Source organism: Rhinolophus hipposideros (assembly GCF_964194185.1).
Source record: "Rhinolophus hipposideros genome assembly, chromosome: 3".
Classification (NCBI taxonomy): Eukaryota; Metazoa; Chordata; class Mammalia; order Chiroptera; family Rhinolophidae; genus Rhinolophus; species Rhinolophus hipposideros.
This window is the reverse complement of record NC_138049.1, coordinates 96,245,148-96,260,766: the sequence shown is the minus strand read 5'-3', so window position 1 is coordinate 96,260,766 and position 15,619 is coordinate 96,245,148. Positions and strand designations below refer to the sequence as shown.

The 15,619-nt window shown below is 45.5% G+C and overlaps 2 protein-coding genes across 3 annotated transcripts in view; one reads left to right on the top strand and one right to left on the bottom strand.

Annotated features, from left to right (window-relative positions):
* CUL9 (cullin 9) overlaps positions 1-1,652 on the top strand; it is a 32,761-nt gene extending 31,109 nt beyond the window's left edge. The window contains exons 39-41 of one of the 2 annotated variants that reach the window (XM_081044317.1): positions 284-417; positions 1,117-1,190; positions 1,271-1,652. In XM_081044317.1, the coding sequence (XP_080900443.1) occupies positions 284-417; positions 1,117-1,190; positions 1,271-1,469 (407 nt within the window). In that variant the 3' untranslated portion in view covers positions 1,470-1,652. The remainder of the gene's footprint in view (positions 1-283; positions 418-1,116; positions 1,191-1,270) is intronic. The other variant, XM_081044318.1, reaches the window with a different exon arrangement.
* A 333-nt stretch (positions 1,653-1,985) lies between these two features.
* Positions 1,986-6,468, bottom strand: DNPH1 (2'-deoxynucleoside 5'-phosphate N-hydrolase 1). The gene is made up of 4 exons (XM_081044316.1): positions 6,276-6,468; positions 2,733-2,801; positions 2,462-2,572; positions 1,986-2,279 (listed from the first exon to the last, which is right to left on the bottom strand). Exons 1-4 carry the CDS (start codon positions 6,457-6,459, stop codon positions 2,113-2,115), a joined length of 531 nt encoding a protein of 176 aa, XP_080900442.1. The 5' UTR covers positions 6,460-6,468; the 3' UTR covers positions 1,986-2,112.
* Positions 6,469-15,619: the final 9,151 nt, after the last annotated feature.

Below are 15,619 nucleotides of genomic sequence, written 5' to 3'. Positions count from 1 at the left end.
CACTCGGACCTCTTCCTCCTAATTCTTCAGTCACGTCCCCAGCGGCCTGTTACAATTCCGGTGTGAAGACTATAGTACATGCTGTGAGTGCCTAAGGGCACAGGTCCCCCAGGCCTTTGATTTCATTACGATGTGTCCCCACCATTAAGGTGTGAGCCCCATGAGAATGGATGGTTAGAGCTTGGCCTGGCAGATGTTGGTAGAACTTGGTAGGCGTGTGTTGAAGGAAGGAATGGAAGGGATGAAAGAAGGGAGGGAGCCCCTGTGCCTGCCCCCTCTGTAGAGGAGACCCTGCTGCGGTACCGAGACCTGGCCTTGTCCTTGCGCCTCCTGCGGGCAGACAGCCTCAACACGGGCCTGGAGCTGCTGCGGCGGATCCAGGAAAGGCTGCTCGCTATCCTGCAGCACTCCACCCAGGTAGGCTCCCCCAGCCCTGGGCCTCCGTGCCCAGCGCAGCCCCTGCCCCGCGGGTGTCCAGGAGCAAAGGCAGTGAGGGTGAATGAATGTTCAGCTCCTGGGCCAGCCTGCTGGACGCTGTGGGCCCCTGTCACCTGACCGCGTTTCCTACAAGATAAGAGAGTTAACCCACATCAAGGGTATTTGGCCAGATGCTTGCTCCTCGGGATCAGCTGAGGAATGTTTTCAGCCATAACTCCCAGATGTGGGTTCAGAATGCAAGAGTAGGGCCCAGGGGCTCGGGGTCCCCTGGAGTAAGGGATCTCTGAAGTTGTTTCCAGTCCTAATACGCTGATACTGGGTCTAAACTATGAGTCTTGCCTGCGGGAGCTTACGGACTGGTGAGTCCCTGGGGTAGAACAGACGCATACATACACTGTAAGCTCCCGAAGCACAGGGCTGGTGGCCTCACCATTGTGTCCCGTGTCCCTGGAGGCCACCTCTGAGTGAAACCACACAAGGCAGTGGTTGGAGAGGGGCTGTGGGGAGGGAAAGAAGGAGGGAGGGAGGGAGGGAGGGAAGGAGAGCCGGTGGGAGCCTTCCTGCCAGGGCCGTGGCACCCAGTAGGCCCACAGAGCACACCAGCTGAAGAAATGCTGGGCACAGAGACCCAATGGCCTCTCCTCCCCTCCTCCCCACACCCTCCCGTCCCCTTGCCAGGATTTCCGCGTTGGCCTCCAGAGTCCGTCGTTAGAGGCCCAGGAGGCGAAAGGGTCCAACGTGCCCAGCAATCAGTGAGTAGGGTGGGCAGAGCTACTGGGGGGAGTGGGCCGTGCCAGGCTCCCTCGGGGGCTGAGTGGCGCTCTCCCCCTAGGCCCCCAGGCTCCTCGGGGCTGGAGGAGGAGGAGGAGGAAGACGAAGACGAGGAGGATGATGTGCCTGAGTGGCAGCAGGACGAGCTCGATGAGGAGCTGGACCACGACAGCTTCTCCTATGACGAGGAGTCTGAGAACCTGGACCGAGACACTTTCTTCTTTGGTGAAGAGGAGGAGGATGAGGAGGCCTACGGCTGAGGGCAGGGGTCAGGGAGCAGCTGGTACCGCGGGCCACCACAGCACTGTCACGGGTGGGGGGAGGGGCGAGTCCCAGCGGCCGCAGCACCTCCTGTTTATTGAATAAACCTTTCCACAGACGTCTCTGAAGCAGGCTGGGCAGCCCCCTAAAGGCCTGCTTCAGCTCCCCCCTCCCATACACCCAGCCTTGCTCATTCTTTACTTTTCTTCAGACATTCAGACTCTTCTGTCACCATAGAAGGCCCAAAGGTGACCCCTTTGACTTCAGCGATAAAGGGGAACGAAGGTCCGTCTGGTCCAGGGCCAGGTGCAGACTTGCCCACTTGCCCCAGATCCAGCCATGTTAGAGCCCAGAAGAGATGGGGAACGGCTGCCCCCAGCAACCCTCGCCCCATGATTGGCCTCCCTCTAAGCTACTGAATGTTCCTAGAAGACGCTGAAGGGCAGCAGAAAGTGTCCGCTGGGGGGGCCTACAGACTTAAAGGGTCTCTACATCTTGCAGTGTAGTGGGGTGGGAATACTCTGAGGGCTGGCCCTGCCCCACCACACATACACACATTAGGATTGTAAACATACCTTTTAATTTGGTACTGGGGCTAAGAGGTCAGAGTGGTGCAGAGCAGAGTCTGCGACCAGAAGAATTTCAGACAGTGGGGCCCAGGCAAGCGGTTGGGGCAGGGGAGGAAGCCACCTGCTCGGGAGGAGGAGCCTCAAAGTATCGGTCAAGCATGGCCTCCACCTCTCCCTCTTCGTAGTCCCACACCTGGAACCGTGAGCCATCTGCTGCTCCCCGGATCATGGCTGAAAGCACTGGGCAGGCGGAGGGAGGCGAGGATGCTTCCCACATCCCCTGCTCCGTTCCCTTCCCCAGCCCTTATTGGGGGTGGGCACTGTACTCAGAGACACCACCCCCCCCCAAGGCAGGAGTTTGGGCTGGGTCCTCAGAAAGCTGAAGAGAGAGGGAGTGGCCATCCAGGGCTTGATGTGCTCACCTCGGCCAGACTGCGGGCGGAACAGGCACAGGACTGGCTTCTTGAGGGCCACAGCCCGGCCCAGCTCGTAGCCTACACCCAAGGATGGCTGGGTCACTTCCGCCACGACCACTGGGAAGAAAGAGGAGGCTCAATCTCTGGGCTTGTAAGGAAAAGATGGCAGGGTGGGTATGGTGAAGAAGCTCTAGGGAGGCCTAGGTGGGCAGGCCAGGCATGTTTGGGGGACCGAAGACCCTAGAGGAGTTCACAGGTAGGAGGGAGGGCCACTCACCATCTGCCTGCTGCAGCCAGGCCATGTCCCGCTCATGGATGAGCCTGTCGCCTCCGGCAGCCGCTTCCCCTGTGGTTGAGGGAAAGCTAGTCCAGGCTTCGCCCCCACCTCGGGCCTCAGTACTCAGTACCTCCCCACTGTGTCACTCCCATATCCATACTGCTCAGGGTGGGAAGGAGATGTATGAGATGATGTCTGAGGGCCTAAGAGTCCATGAAAAGGAGTAAGGAAATGGAATAGTCACAAGAAAAACTCAATCCTGTGAAAGGAAGCATGTGTGATTAGGGCCAGATGAGTGATACAGCCGAAATTAAGGGAATGACTAACTCATGTGGGTCAGTGATTAGAGAAGAAGGTAGAGCATCCCAGGTGGGGAAATGTCAGGCAGGAGCAAGGACTGGCCCATGCGAGGAAAAGATGGAGAAAGACTAGACTAGAGCCTACCAGAGTGGCTCTCAGGCTTTGGTGGGTACCAGAATCACCTGAGAACTTGGTAAAACTACAAAGACCCAGGTGTCCGAGTCCAGCTACTTCATGAGCTCTCTCCAGGGGATTCTCATACCCACTAAAATTTGAAAACCACTGCTGGAAGGAACAGTGGTGCGTAGGAGGTGATGGGAAGGAAGGTAGGAGAGGCATACTGGGGTCTGAGGGCAAGGATCTAAGCGTTCCAGCTTGATGAAATGTTATCCGTCAGGGCTATAAGGCTCACAGCCACCCACATGGGAGCAAAAAATCACTGGAGAACTTGTCAAAAAGAGATTCTACGGCTTCCTTCTCTCCTCTATGAGAATCTGCATTTTAAACGCTCCCCAGATTATATACTTGAGCACACTGAAGTTCAAGAACCACCAGGCAGAAGTGGACATACCGTGAAACTGACGAGCCTTAAGCTTCAGGCTCCCTCACTTGCACAGGCCCTTTCCAGTGCCCTAGCAATTTTGTGATTTTGGCTTTTTAAAGAGGTCTCCCAGAATTGCACGAAGTCCCACAAATCCTGGATCTGCTCCTGGATGGGGCAAGGAGAACCACTTAAAGTTTTCTGAGCAGAAGTATAAGAGTTCTAGGCACAATTTTCAAACTAGAAGAGTCACTGAGAGTCCAGACCAACTGGTCAAAACCATGTTTTAGAAAGACCCAGCACTAACAATGAATTTTCTGAAAATGAAATAAAAAGTGCAATCCTATTTACAATAGCATCAAAAACAATAAAATACTTAAGAATAAATTTAACCAAAGAGATGAAAGATCTCTACACTGAAAACTAAGAGACAGATGAAAGAAATAATCGAAGAAGGCACAAATGGAAAGGTATCCAGTGTTCATGGATTGGAAGAATTAGTATTGCTAAAATGTCCATACTACCCAAAGCCATCTACAGATTCCACGTAATACCTATCAAGATGCCAATGGCATTTCTTATGGAAGTAGAAAAAAAGCAATCCTAAAATTTATGTGAAACCAGAAAAGACTCCAAATAGCCCAAGTAATGCTGAGAAAGAAGAACAAATAGATTTCAAGCTATATTATAAAGCTACAATAAACCAGTAGTGTGTTGGCATAAGAACAGACACATAGACTCATGGAGCAGAATCGAGAGCCTAGAAATAAACTTATGCATATACAGGCAACTAATATATGATGAGGGAGTCAAGAATATTTGGTGGAGAAAAGACTGTCTCTTCAAAAACTGGTGCTGGGAAAACTCACATGTAAAAGAAGGAAACTACATCCCTATTTTATATCACTCACAAAAATTAACTCAAAATGGATTAAAGGCTTAAATATAAGACCAGCAACCATAAAACTCCTAAAAGAAAACATAGGAAAAAGCTATTTGACGTGGGTTTTGGCAGTGTTTTTTTGTGGATATGACACCTAAGGCACAAGAAACAAAAAATAAACAAGTGGCACTACATCAAACTAAAAAGCTTCACAGCAAAAGAAATGATCAACAAAGCAAAAAGCCAACCCACTGGATAGGAAAAAATATTTGCAAACTATGTATCTGATAAGGGGTTAATATCCAAAACATATATTTAAAAAACTCATACAATTCAATAGCAAGAAAACAAACAATCCAATTAAAAAATGGGTAAAGGAACTGAATAGACATATACCAAAGATGTATGAATGACCAACAGGTACATGAAAAGGTGCTCAACATCACTAATCATTAGGGCAATGCAAATAAAAACCACAACAAGATATTACCCCACACCTGTTAGGATGGCTATCATCAAAAAGACAAATGCTGGCGAGAGTGGAGAAAAGGGAACCCTTGTTCACTGTCGGTAAGATTGTAAACTGGTACAGCCACTATGGAAAACATGGAAAAAGTATGGGGGTTCCTCAAAACATTAAAAATAGAACTACCATATGATCCAGCAATCCTGCTTTGGGGAATATAACGAAGGGAAACAAAACACTATGTCAAAGAGGTTTCTGTACCCCATGTTCATAGCAGCATATTTACATTAGTCAAGATATGGAAGCAACCTAAGTGGTCAGGAGTGGATGAATGGATAAAGAAGTTGTGATACACACACACACACACACACACACACACGCGCAGACACACACACAGATGGAGAGAGAATGGAATACTATTCAGCCGTGAGAAAGAAGGAAATCCTGCCATTTGGGAAAACATGAAAGGGCTTTGAGGGCATTATGCTAAGTGATACAAGCCAGAGAAAGACAAAGCAACAGTGTATGATCTCACCTATATGTGGAATCTAAAGAAACAAAAACCAGAAAAACCCAAACTATGAAAGAGATCAGATTTGTGGTTACTAGAGGTGGGGCTTGGGGTGGGGCTGTGGGGGAATCGGGTGAAGGTGGCCAAAAGGTCCACACTTCCGGTTATACGACAAGTAGCAGGGCTGTAAAGTGTATGGTGTCTGCAGTCAGCATGGCGCTGTGGTTATTTGAGAGCTGGTAAGAGAGATCCTGGGTTCTCATCACAAGGAAAAAATACGTTTTTTTCTTTTTTTGTATCTATATGAGGTGATAGCTGTCACCTTACTGTGGGAATCCTTTCACAACATATGTGAGTCAGGTCACCATGCTGTACCCCTTGAACGTATACAGTGCTACATGTCAATTATATCTCAATAAAAGGGGGGGTGAGGGGGGGGAGGGCGCGCGGCGGGGAAGACCCAGCAGCCAGGAGCAGGACACATTAGTAACATCTTGAGCAGAGGGCGTGAGAGGGCAACTGGTGGTGGTGGAGAGAACTGGAGCTGCCCGGTCTATACTTGGATGGCAAACCAGAAAGCAGAAGGATAAGCCTTGTCTTAGGCTGGGAAGAAGTTGCCAGCGGGTGACGTGGGAACCCAAGCAGCCCCTCCCACGCCTATGCTGCCCTCCCTGCAGACGCCCTGGAAGAAAGTTCTCCAAGAAGGAACCAAGGGCCGAGAAAATAACTGAGGACGGAGACTGGGCTCACGCCGCCGCTGGACGCGCACACGTGCCGTCTGAGCCCGGCCCATTCCTGGGCGGAGGGGAAGGAGCCCGAGCCCAGCGCCCCCGGGGCCTCACCGCGCGCGCCCAGCTCGGCGGCCGCCACGTGCTCGGTGAGCACGGCTCCGAAGCGCCGCAGTCGCGACACGATCCGCTGGTACAGCTCCCGGTCCTGGCGCCCGCCGCGGATACTCCCGCAGAAGTACAGGGCCCGGCGGCCGGGCTCCCCGCACTCCCGCGCGCCGGCCACCGCCGCCTCCATCTCCGCCCCCACGCCGCTCATCTTCCGGCGCCAGGGGGCATGACCGGGGCGGGGCGGCGCCGAGCTCCGGTACCGGAGTGTCCATATCTGTGAAATGGGAACGAGTTGGGAGGATGGGCGACGACACCCATGTGTGAGGAACCCACAGCCTCCTGGACTTCTTAACTTGAACGCATCCTGGAGGAGCTCGTGGTCCTCCCCGCCTCACCCACTCCTCTCCCTGCTGCCCCTGGGTCCTCCCCATCTCAGCCAAAGGCATCGCCATCTATGCAGCTGCTCAGGCTCAAAACCTTGGAGTCATTCTTTTTTTTTTTTTTTGATTTTTTTTTATTATTATTGGGGAAGGGGAACAGGACTTTATTGGGGAGCAGTGTGTACTTCCAGGACTTTTTTTTTTCCAAGTCAAGTTGTTGTCCTTTCAATCTTAGTTGTGGAGGGTGCCATTCAGCTTCAAGTTGTTGTCCTTTCAGTCCTAGTTGTGGAGGGCGCTGCTCAGCTCCAGGTCCAGGTCCAGTTGCCGATGCTAGTTTCAGGGGACGAAGCCCACCATACCTTGCGAGACTCAAGGAATTGAACCGGCAACCTTGTGGTTGAGAGCCCACTGGCCCATGTGGGAATCGAACCGGCAGCCTTTGGAGTTAGGAACATGGAGCTCTACCCGCCTGAGCCACCAGGCCGGCCCCTTGGAGTCATTCTTGACTCTTCTCTTTCAAACCCTACATCCAATCCATCGGCAACTGCTGTCGGTTCTTCCTTCTAAAGATTTCCGGTTCCTGACACCCACTCATCACCTTCACTACAGCCAGGCTCGGCCAAACCTCCCTCAGCAGGCTCCGCACAGGCTCCCCACTTCATGCTACACAGTCTGGTCTCCACTCAGCAGCCGGAGTGACCCTGTGAACACATAGATAGGTCCTGACCCTCCTCTGCTCAAACTCTCTAATGGCACCCTTGTCACTGAGGGGAAAAACCAAACTCCCACAGTGGCCTGCCAGGCCCACATGATCTGGTGATTCTCTTACCTCTCTAACCCCAGCTCCACTACTCTCACCGGCTTTTCTGCAGCTACCCTGGCTTCCTGGCTATTCCTCAAGCATGCCCGCCATGCTTTTGCCTCAGAGCCTTTGCATTTGTTGTTCCCTGGTACACTTTTTGTCCCAGATGGTGGGAATTGAACCGGCAACGTGTTGTTAAGAACGCTCTCTCTAACCAAGTGATTCTTCTCGTTCAGCAGCAGCTAGTTGTCTTTAATCTAGTTGTGGAGGGCGCAGCTCACTGGCCCATGTGGGAATCGAACCAGCAGCCCTGTCGTTTAGAGCTCGCACTCTAACCAACTGAGCCATACGGCTGCCCCTGCTTTATTATTTTTGTTGTGTATCTTTCTATACCTACTAGTAGAATATAAGTCCCCAGAAAGGTGGGGATTTTTATCTGGTTGCTTCACTGTTATATCCCCAGCTTCTAGAACTGTGCCTGGCACATAGGAAATGTTTATCAAATATTTGTTGATTCAAAGAGTGGATTAAATGAGAAGTTGCATTTGACAGCTCCTTGTAATCTGCTCAGCCGTATAGCAGGCCGACAGAAGCAGGATCTTCAGGGAAACACACCATTGCTCACCGGTGATAATGATCTCCCCCTCATTTTATTATGAAAATAACACACATTTAGGACAAAATAATGTAAATGAAACAGAGAGTATGCAGTAGGAAGTGAGTCCTGAGACCCCAATCTCATTCCCCAGAGGAAAGCACTGTCCACGGTTTCTTCTGAATTCTTCCTGAATGACAACTATTAAAACACCAAAGTGTGAGGTTACAGAGCAGGCACAACAATAATTTTATTTTTAATGAAAAAACACAGAGAGAAGGCAAAGAGATTTTAGAATATTTCTGTCCACTGATGGGCCCAGCCGCAGATACAGGGACCATGGGGGCAAACGTGTATGCACGGGTGTGCACTGGTGCTCTTCAGGCACGCTCACACACACACCCACACACTCACACTCACACACGCCTTTAGTAAAAAAGCCTATGTGCCAGACGACTTGATGGGCAATCTTCTTCACCCTCATTAGCCATGCTCATAAGTTCCCTCCAGTTCTCCCCACAGGTGAGGACCGCACATGCACAAATACACACAAAGCATCTTGTTTCCACCTCTGTGTCTTAAAGAAAATACACCAGCCTGCATCTCCTTAGGGCCCACACCTCTGAGGTGGCTGGCGTCTCCTTTCCACCTTGGGCTGAAGGAGACAGAATGGAAGGGATGTTTTGTCTGTTTCTCCGGATGGGAAATAAATCGCTGAAATTGGTTCTATATCCACTGTTGATGAGGATGCAGAGCCAGCACCGTGATGGGATGGGGGAACAGAGCAGGGGGCGGCTTAATTGAGGCCACTTGATGGGGGAAGATATCTCACCAGGTGGCAGGAGGCCAGAATCGAATCCTAATTCAGTTACTAATTAGCTCTGTGACCTTGGTCAGGACCCATAAGCCCTCTGGGCTTCAGTGTCCTCATCCATAAAATCGGTGAGAAATGTTATCTTGCCTTCCTCACCTGGTTCGTGAAAGCGCTTTACAAAACACTAAGTTCTATACAAATGCAAGCCATCGCTCAAGCCAACAAATTGTTTTCATTATGGAAAATGGCAAACATATAAACTAACAGAGAAAATATCAGAAGACTACCTATTGTATAATTCCATTTAAGAGAAATGTCCAGAAAAGGTATATTTAGAGACAGAAAGCAGACGAATAGAGGCTGAGGCGGGAGTGGGCATTACCTACATAGGGCCCAAGGAAACGTCCTGGGGGGCGATGGAAATGTTCTAAAACTGGATTGTAGTCATGATTGCATAACTCTATACATTTACAAAGTATTATTAAATTGCATACTTATAATTAGTGGATTTTACTGATATGTAAGTTATACTTTATAAAGCTGTTTTTTAAAAAGCAAAAATAAAGTGCAGAAAATAGTAAATAGTATAATAAGCTTCAACAATTATCAATTTATGGTCAATTTTGGTCAATCTCTACCCATATCCAATTTCCTCACTGTACTGTTTTGATGCAAATTCAAGATCATATTATTTTATTTGTAAATATTTTAATGTCTCTAAAAGATACTTTTTTTAAAAAAAAGTAAGTAAAATACTGTTATCACAGCTAAAACATTTTAACAAGATTATTTTGTCCTCAAATATTCCATCAGTGTTCAAATCTCCAATTGTCTTAGAAATGTTATAAATGTTTACAGTTTATTTGTTTACAAGCAGGAGTCACATGAAGCCATATATTGTGATTGGTTGACATGTCTTTTAAGTCTATTTTAATCAACCTATTCCCCCTGCATGTTCTCTCCTCTCCCCTCATTTGTCCTGCAGTTTCCTCACTCTGTCTGGAGTTGGCTGATTATATGTCCTTGTACTGTCATTTAAAGTGTTCCTCTGTCTTGTACATGGGAGTTAGACCTAGAGATTTGATCAGATTCAAATTCAGTTTGGGGCAAGACCACTTCACATGTGGTGTGTATGCCCATGGGGCACAGAAATGTCAGAATGACTCTTTTTCTTTTCTTTTTTTTTTGTTTGTTTTGTTTATAGCACTTTATTCACAAGAGCCCCTCACTGGCAACAATCCAAATGCCCTTCAATAGAAGGATAAACTAATTTTACTCTGCTTATACAATAGAGTACCACTCAGCAATAAAAACAGAATGAACTATTCAACATGATTGGACTTCAAAGGGATGTCTCTGTTTTTTGATGTTAGCAACTACTGATGCTCAATGCCCAGATGCATTCATTCATTCATTCATTCATTCATTGGATATACTAACAAAAATGTGTTTATTATAAAATAAAAACCCGCTTGCACAAAACCACCTTAAAGTAAATGAATTATTATAAGACAAATACTCTTGTAACCACCACTTGTGTCAAAAAATAGATCTTCAGCCACCCAGAAGTTTCCATGTGCTCCATCCCAGAAGTTTCCATGTGCTCCATCCCAATCACAGCCTTCAAAAGTAACCATTTTCCTTACTGTTATAGAAAGATAAAAAATGGACATAAGTCAACTTCCTTATGTTTCTTTATGATTTTATCACCCAAATGTGCACCCTTGGACATATGGTTTAACCTTACTCATTTTTTATATGTCTTTTAAGTCTCTTTTAATTATAGCATCGGAGACACATTTCTTAAAGCATTTATTTTGTGTGAGACACTCAGCGGGCACTAAAGTAGGTACCAAAAGGAGTAAAGCAGAGTCTGAGACTTTAGACTCTGTTTGGCTTTGGGAAGCGCCGGGCTTAGTTCAAGAGTGGGAGAAGTCTAATCACTGCCATGCAGCAATGTGCAAAGGACTGAACTATTCAGAGAAGGCAGAAATCAAGTATGTGGAGGATTCCCTCTAACTTATCTTTACACTCCTGCTATTTAACACCCGGATCAAACATCTGTTTCCGGCCAAGAAGGAGTAGTAGGGACCAGATTTACCCTCCTGGGTTTTTGTTTGTTTGTTCGTTCATTTCAAATGTGACTTTCCTTTCTCAGATATGTTGTAGAGGAAACAGGGTCGAGAATTTCTGCCTTCATATATACTATAGCCACCTTACTTGGGTACATTCTTAATCTGATTTCTTCCCCATTCTAGTTGCTAGGATGCTTTTCTTGCTGGTGACATTATCCATGCTGGAAATTTTGTGAAAGGGGGAAATATCTGGACTCCTAGCTCACCTTTCTGTGTCAGGCATCTGTAGTGATCAAAACAGAGAATTCAGTCTAAGTGCTCCATTTTAGAGTTTCTTGTGAATAATTGTTAATTTTAAAATTTATTTTAAAATGTATCAAGTTTGAGAAAAGTATGGAGAATAGTATATCATATATCCATGTATCCAGTAGCCAGGTTTACCAAATCTTAAAATTATATCTATTTCAGATCTTTATATATTACATATATTATAATATCTATTATAAATATCATATTACCTATTATATACACATATTATCTGTTTGTATATAATACATATGTATGTATATATGTAATCTATGTATAATAGACATATGTGTATATAATATCTAAAATAGATACAACAGACACAGTATAATAGATAATATCACAGATCAAGCTTGTTATTTTTTATTTTTCAAATCTTCTATATCCTTACTATTATTTTGGTGACTGATTTATCCATTATTAAGATAATTTTGTTAAAACCTCCCTTTGACAGTGAATTTTTAATTTTTTCCTTACAAGTTTGCCTATATTTTTCTTTGTAGTCTGAAACTGCTATTAGGTGAGTACAAGCTTAGAATTGTTATATGTTCTTGGTGGTATACTTTTTGTCCTTATTATGTGACTCACTTGTTTTCCTAATAAATTCTTTTGAACTTGTGTAGTTTTGTATCTTTAATGTCAACCTGTCTGTATTCCAAGTGTGTCTCTAGTAAGTAGCATATACCTGCTGCTTTTAAAGCTGATGCTCTATTAATCAATGAATTTCATCCATTTATATTTATTGTGATCAATTACACATTTGGCTTTTTCCTGTTATCCTCTTTTGTGCTATGTCTTTACCATGGTTTTCCCTTGCTCCTTTTTTTGTTTGTTTGTCATGATTTTTCTTATGTGGATTTTTTAGAATCGAGATATAATTGACATATACCATTATATTAGTTTTAGGTGTATAACATAATGATTCTATATCTATATCTATATCTATATCTATATCTATATCTATATATGTGTGTGTGTGTGTATATATATATATATTGCAGAATGATTCCCACAATAAGGCTAGTTAACATTCATCACCGCACATCGTTACACAATTTTTTTCTCTTGAGAACTTTTAAGATCCACTTTCTTAGCAACTTTCAAATATGCAATACAGTATTATTAACTATAGTCACCATGCTGTACATTGCATCCCAGGACTTACTTATCTTATAACTGGAAGTTGTACCTTTCGACCACATTGACCCATTTCACCCACCCCCACTCCCTGCCTCTGGCAACCACCAATCTGTTTTCTGCATCTATGAGTTTGGTTTTATTTTTCTAGATCCCACCTATAAGTAATATGATACAGTATTTGTCTTTCTCTGCCTGATTTATTTCACTTAGTATAATGCCCTCAAGCTCCATCCATGTTCTCCCAACAGGCAGGATTTTCTTCTTTTATGGCTGAATAATATTCCATTGTGTATATATACCACATTTTTTTTATCCATTCGTCTACCAGCGAACACTTAGGTTGTTTTCATGTTATGGCTATTGTAAATAATGCTGCAGTGAACATAGGGTACTCATATCTTTTCAAGACAGTGACTTCATTTTTTTTTTTTTTTATAAATACTCAGCTGTAGAATTGCTGGGTCGTAAGGTAGTTCTATTTCAATTTTTAGGACCCCATACTGAGGACCCCATACTGAGGGTCCTCAGTATGGAGGACCCTCCATACTGTTTTCCACAGTGTTTTCCACAGTGGTGCACCAATTTACAATCCCACCAACCAGTGCACCAGGGTTCCCTTTTCTCCACATCTTCACCCATACTTGTTATTTCATGTGTTTTTGATGACAGGCGTGAGGTGATATCTTATGTGGTTTTACTTTGCATTTCCCTGATGATGAATGATTTTGTGCACCTTTTAATGTAACTGTTTGCCATTTGTATGTCTTCTTTGGAAAAATATCTATTCAGATCCTCTGTCCATTTTAAAATCAGTTTTTTTTCCTACTGTGTTATATGAGCTTTTTATGTATTCAGATATTAATCCCTTATCGTGTATATGATTTGCAAATATTTTCTCCCATTCCATAGGTTGTTGTTCATTTTATTGATGGTTCCTTTTGCTGTATACCTTTCATGTTTGTTTTTTTTAATGGGGAATATTGGGGAACTGTGTGTTTTTCCAGGATGTCAAGTCGTTATTTTTCAATCTAGTTGTGGAGGGGTGCAGCTCAGCTCCAACTCAAGTCATTGTTTTCAATCTAGTTTTGGAGGGCGAAGCTCATTGGCCCATGTGGGACTCTAACCGGAGACCTTGGTGTTATGAGCACCTTGCTCTAACCACTGAGCAAACCAGCCACCCACCGGTGGCTCAGCTCCAAGTTCAAGCTGTTGTCTCTAACCGGCCCATGTGGGAATCAAACTGGCAACCTTGTTCTTAAGAGCTTGCACTCTATCCAACTGAGCCATCTGGCCACCCCACCTTCCATGTTTAGCAACCAAAAAAACAGGGCAGAATATATGAAACAATAATGTTTGAACATTGGCAGTCAGGCTCATGGGACAGTAATCTTGGAACGACTGAAAACAAGCCAGGTGCGCTCTGTGTTCGCCCCAGCATGTTGCCTGCTGGGTTTCCAGGCTGCGATCAGGAGGAACCCAAGCTGAACCTTGGCTGTCTCCTTGACTTGAGGAGGCAGAGTGGGGGGTCCAGGGCGGCCAAGACAGCTCATTTGTATGCTAGAGCACAGGATAGGAGAGAGAGTTCTGGAATCTTCAGAGGGTTCCCCATGACAGGCAGCTGAGGACTGATCAGCATACATGTGTGAGAAAACTCTCTGAGATGGGAAATTCCTTATCTGAAAGGAGCAGAGCAATCAATCCTCAGAGCTCACTAAAAGATGGAAATAGTGCCTGTTCCCTCCAGCTGACATGGAAAACTATTTGGCATGGTTTCACCTCACAACTGTCAGAATGGCTGTCATCAAAATGCAAGACATAACAAGTGTCAGTGAGGATGTGGAGAAAAGGGAACGCTGGTGAACTGTTGGTGGGAATGTAAATTGGTGCAGCCACTGTGGAAAACAGTATGGAGGTTCCTCAACAAATTGAAATAGAGCTACCTTCTGACCCAAAAATTCATGGGGCAACTGGGTAAATTATACCAAAGGGATTTCCCTCAGTGGTGGGGAAAAATCAGCACTAGATTAGAGGGTGCTCAGGCCCTACCTAATAAAGACTTAAAAAGTAAGCCTTGAAAAGGTCAAACTGTTTCTAAGCAAATACATTGCATTTCTGAACAGAGCTCAAGAATATTTACTAAAATACAAAAATACCCAGGATCCAACTGGGAAAAAGTCACAATATTTGGCATCCATTAAAAAATTATGGTATGAAAAGGAACAGAATAATATGACTCATGCGGGGACTCAACTCCCGCTCCCCACATAAGAATGCAGGACATGGTGAGGCCAAAAAGGAGCACCAATGGAGCCATGGATAGGAGAGTCATACCGCAATAGTCTCGCTGGTGGCTGGTTGAGACACAAAGACAAACATCTGCCAGTACCCTAAAACAGGATCTTCCTGCACCCCCATCTCGCTGGCGGCCTGGCGAGACACAGGAAGTAGGATCAACATGATCTGCAATTCACAATCCACTTGCTAGCCACAATCTGCGCTTGCTAGTGTAGCCACGACAGTTATATCAGTGGCCAATGGCGAACTGGTTACAGCTGATGACCATCTACTACCCTGAGCCAGCACCTTTCCACGTGAGGTCGAGAGCCTGGAAACTGCTCTCTGGGACTCTGTCCCCACAATGACCCATAGTGAGATGAAAAATTGAAACTGTTCCAGAAATTATTCAAATAAAAAGATTAATAGACAAGTACATTAAAAGAATTATTATAACTCTTCGATATGTTTAAAAAGTTAGAAGAAAAACTGCCCATGGAAGATTTTTAAAAGACCCAGATTGAACTTTTGGAGAGATAAACTACAACGAAAAATACATTGGGGGCTGCCAGATGGCTCAGTTGGTTAGAGCACAAGCTCTCAACAACAAGGTTGCTGGTTCAATTCCCTCCGTGGGATGGTGGGCTATAACTAATATTGGAAACAGTGACTGGACTTGGAGCTGAGCTGCGCCCTCCACAACTAGATTGAAGGACAACAACTTGGAGCTGATGGGCCCTGGAGAAACACACTGTTCCCCAATATTCCCCAATACAATAACAAAAAAGGATGGGATATTACCAGATTAGATACTGCAAAAGAAAATAGTAACACATTTGAACACATAGCAGTAGAAACTATCCTAAATGAAACACAGTGAGAAAAAAGACAGGGGAAAAAATGAGCAAAAGCATCAGTGAGCTGTGGGACAATTTCAAGCAGCCTAATATACAGGTAATTG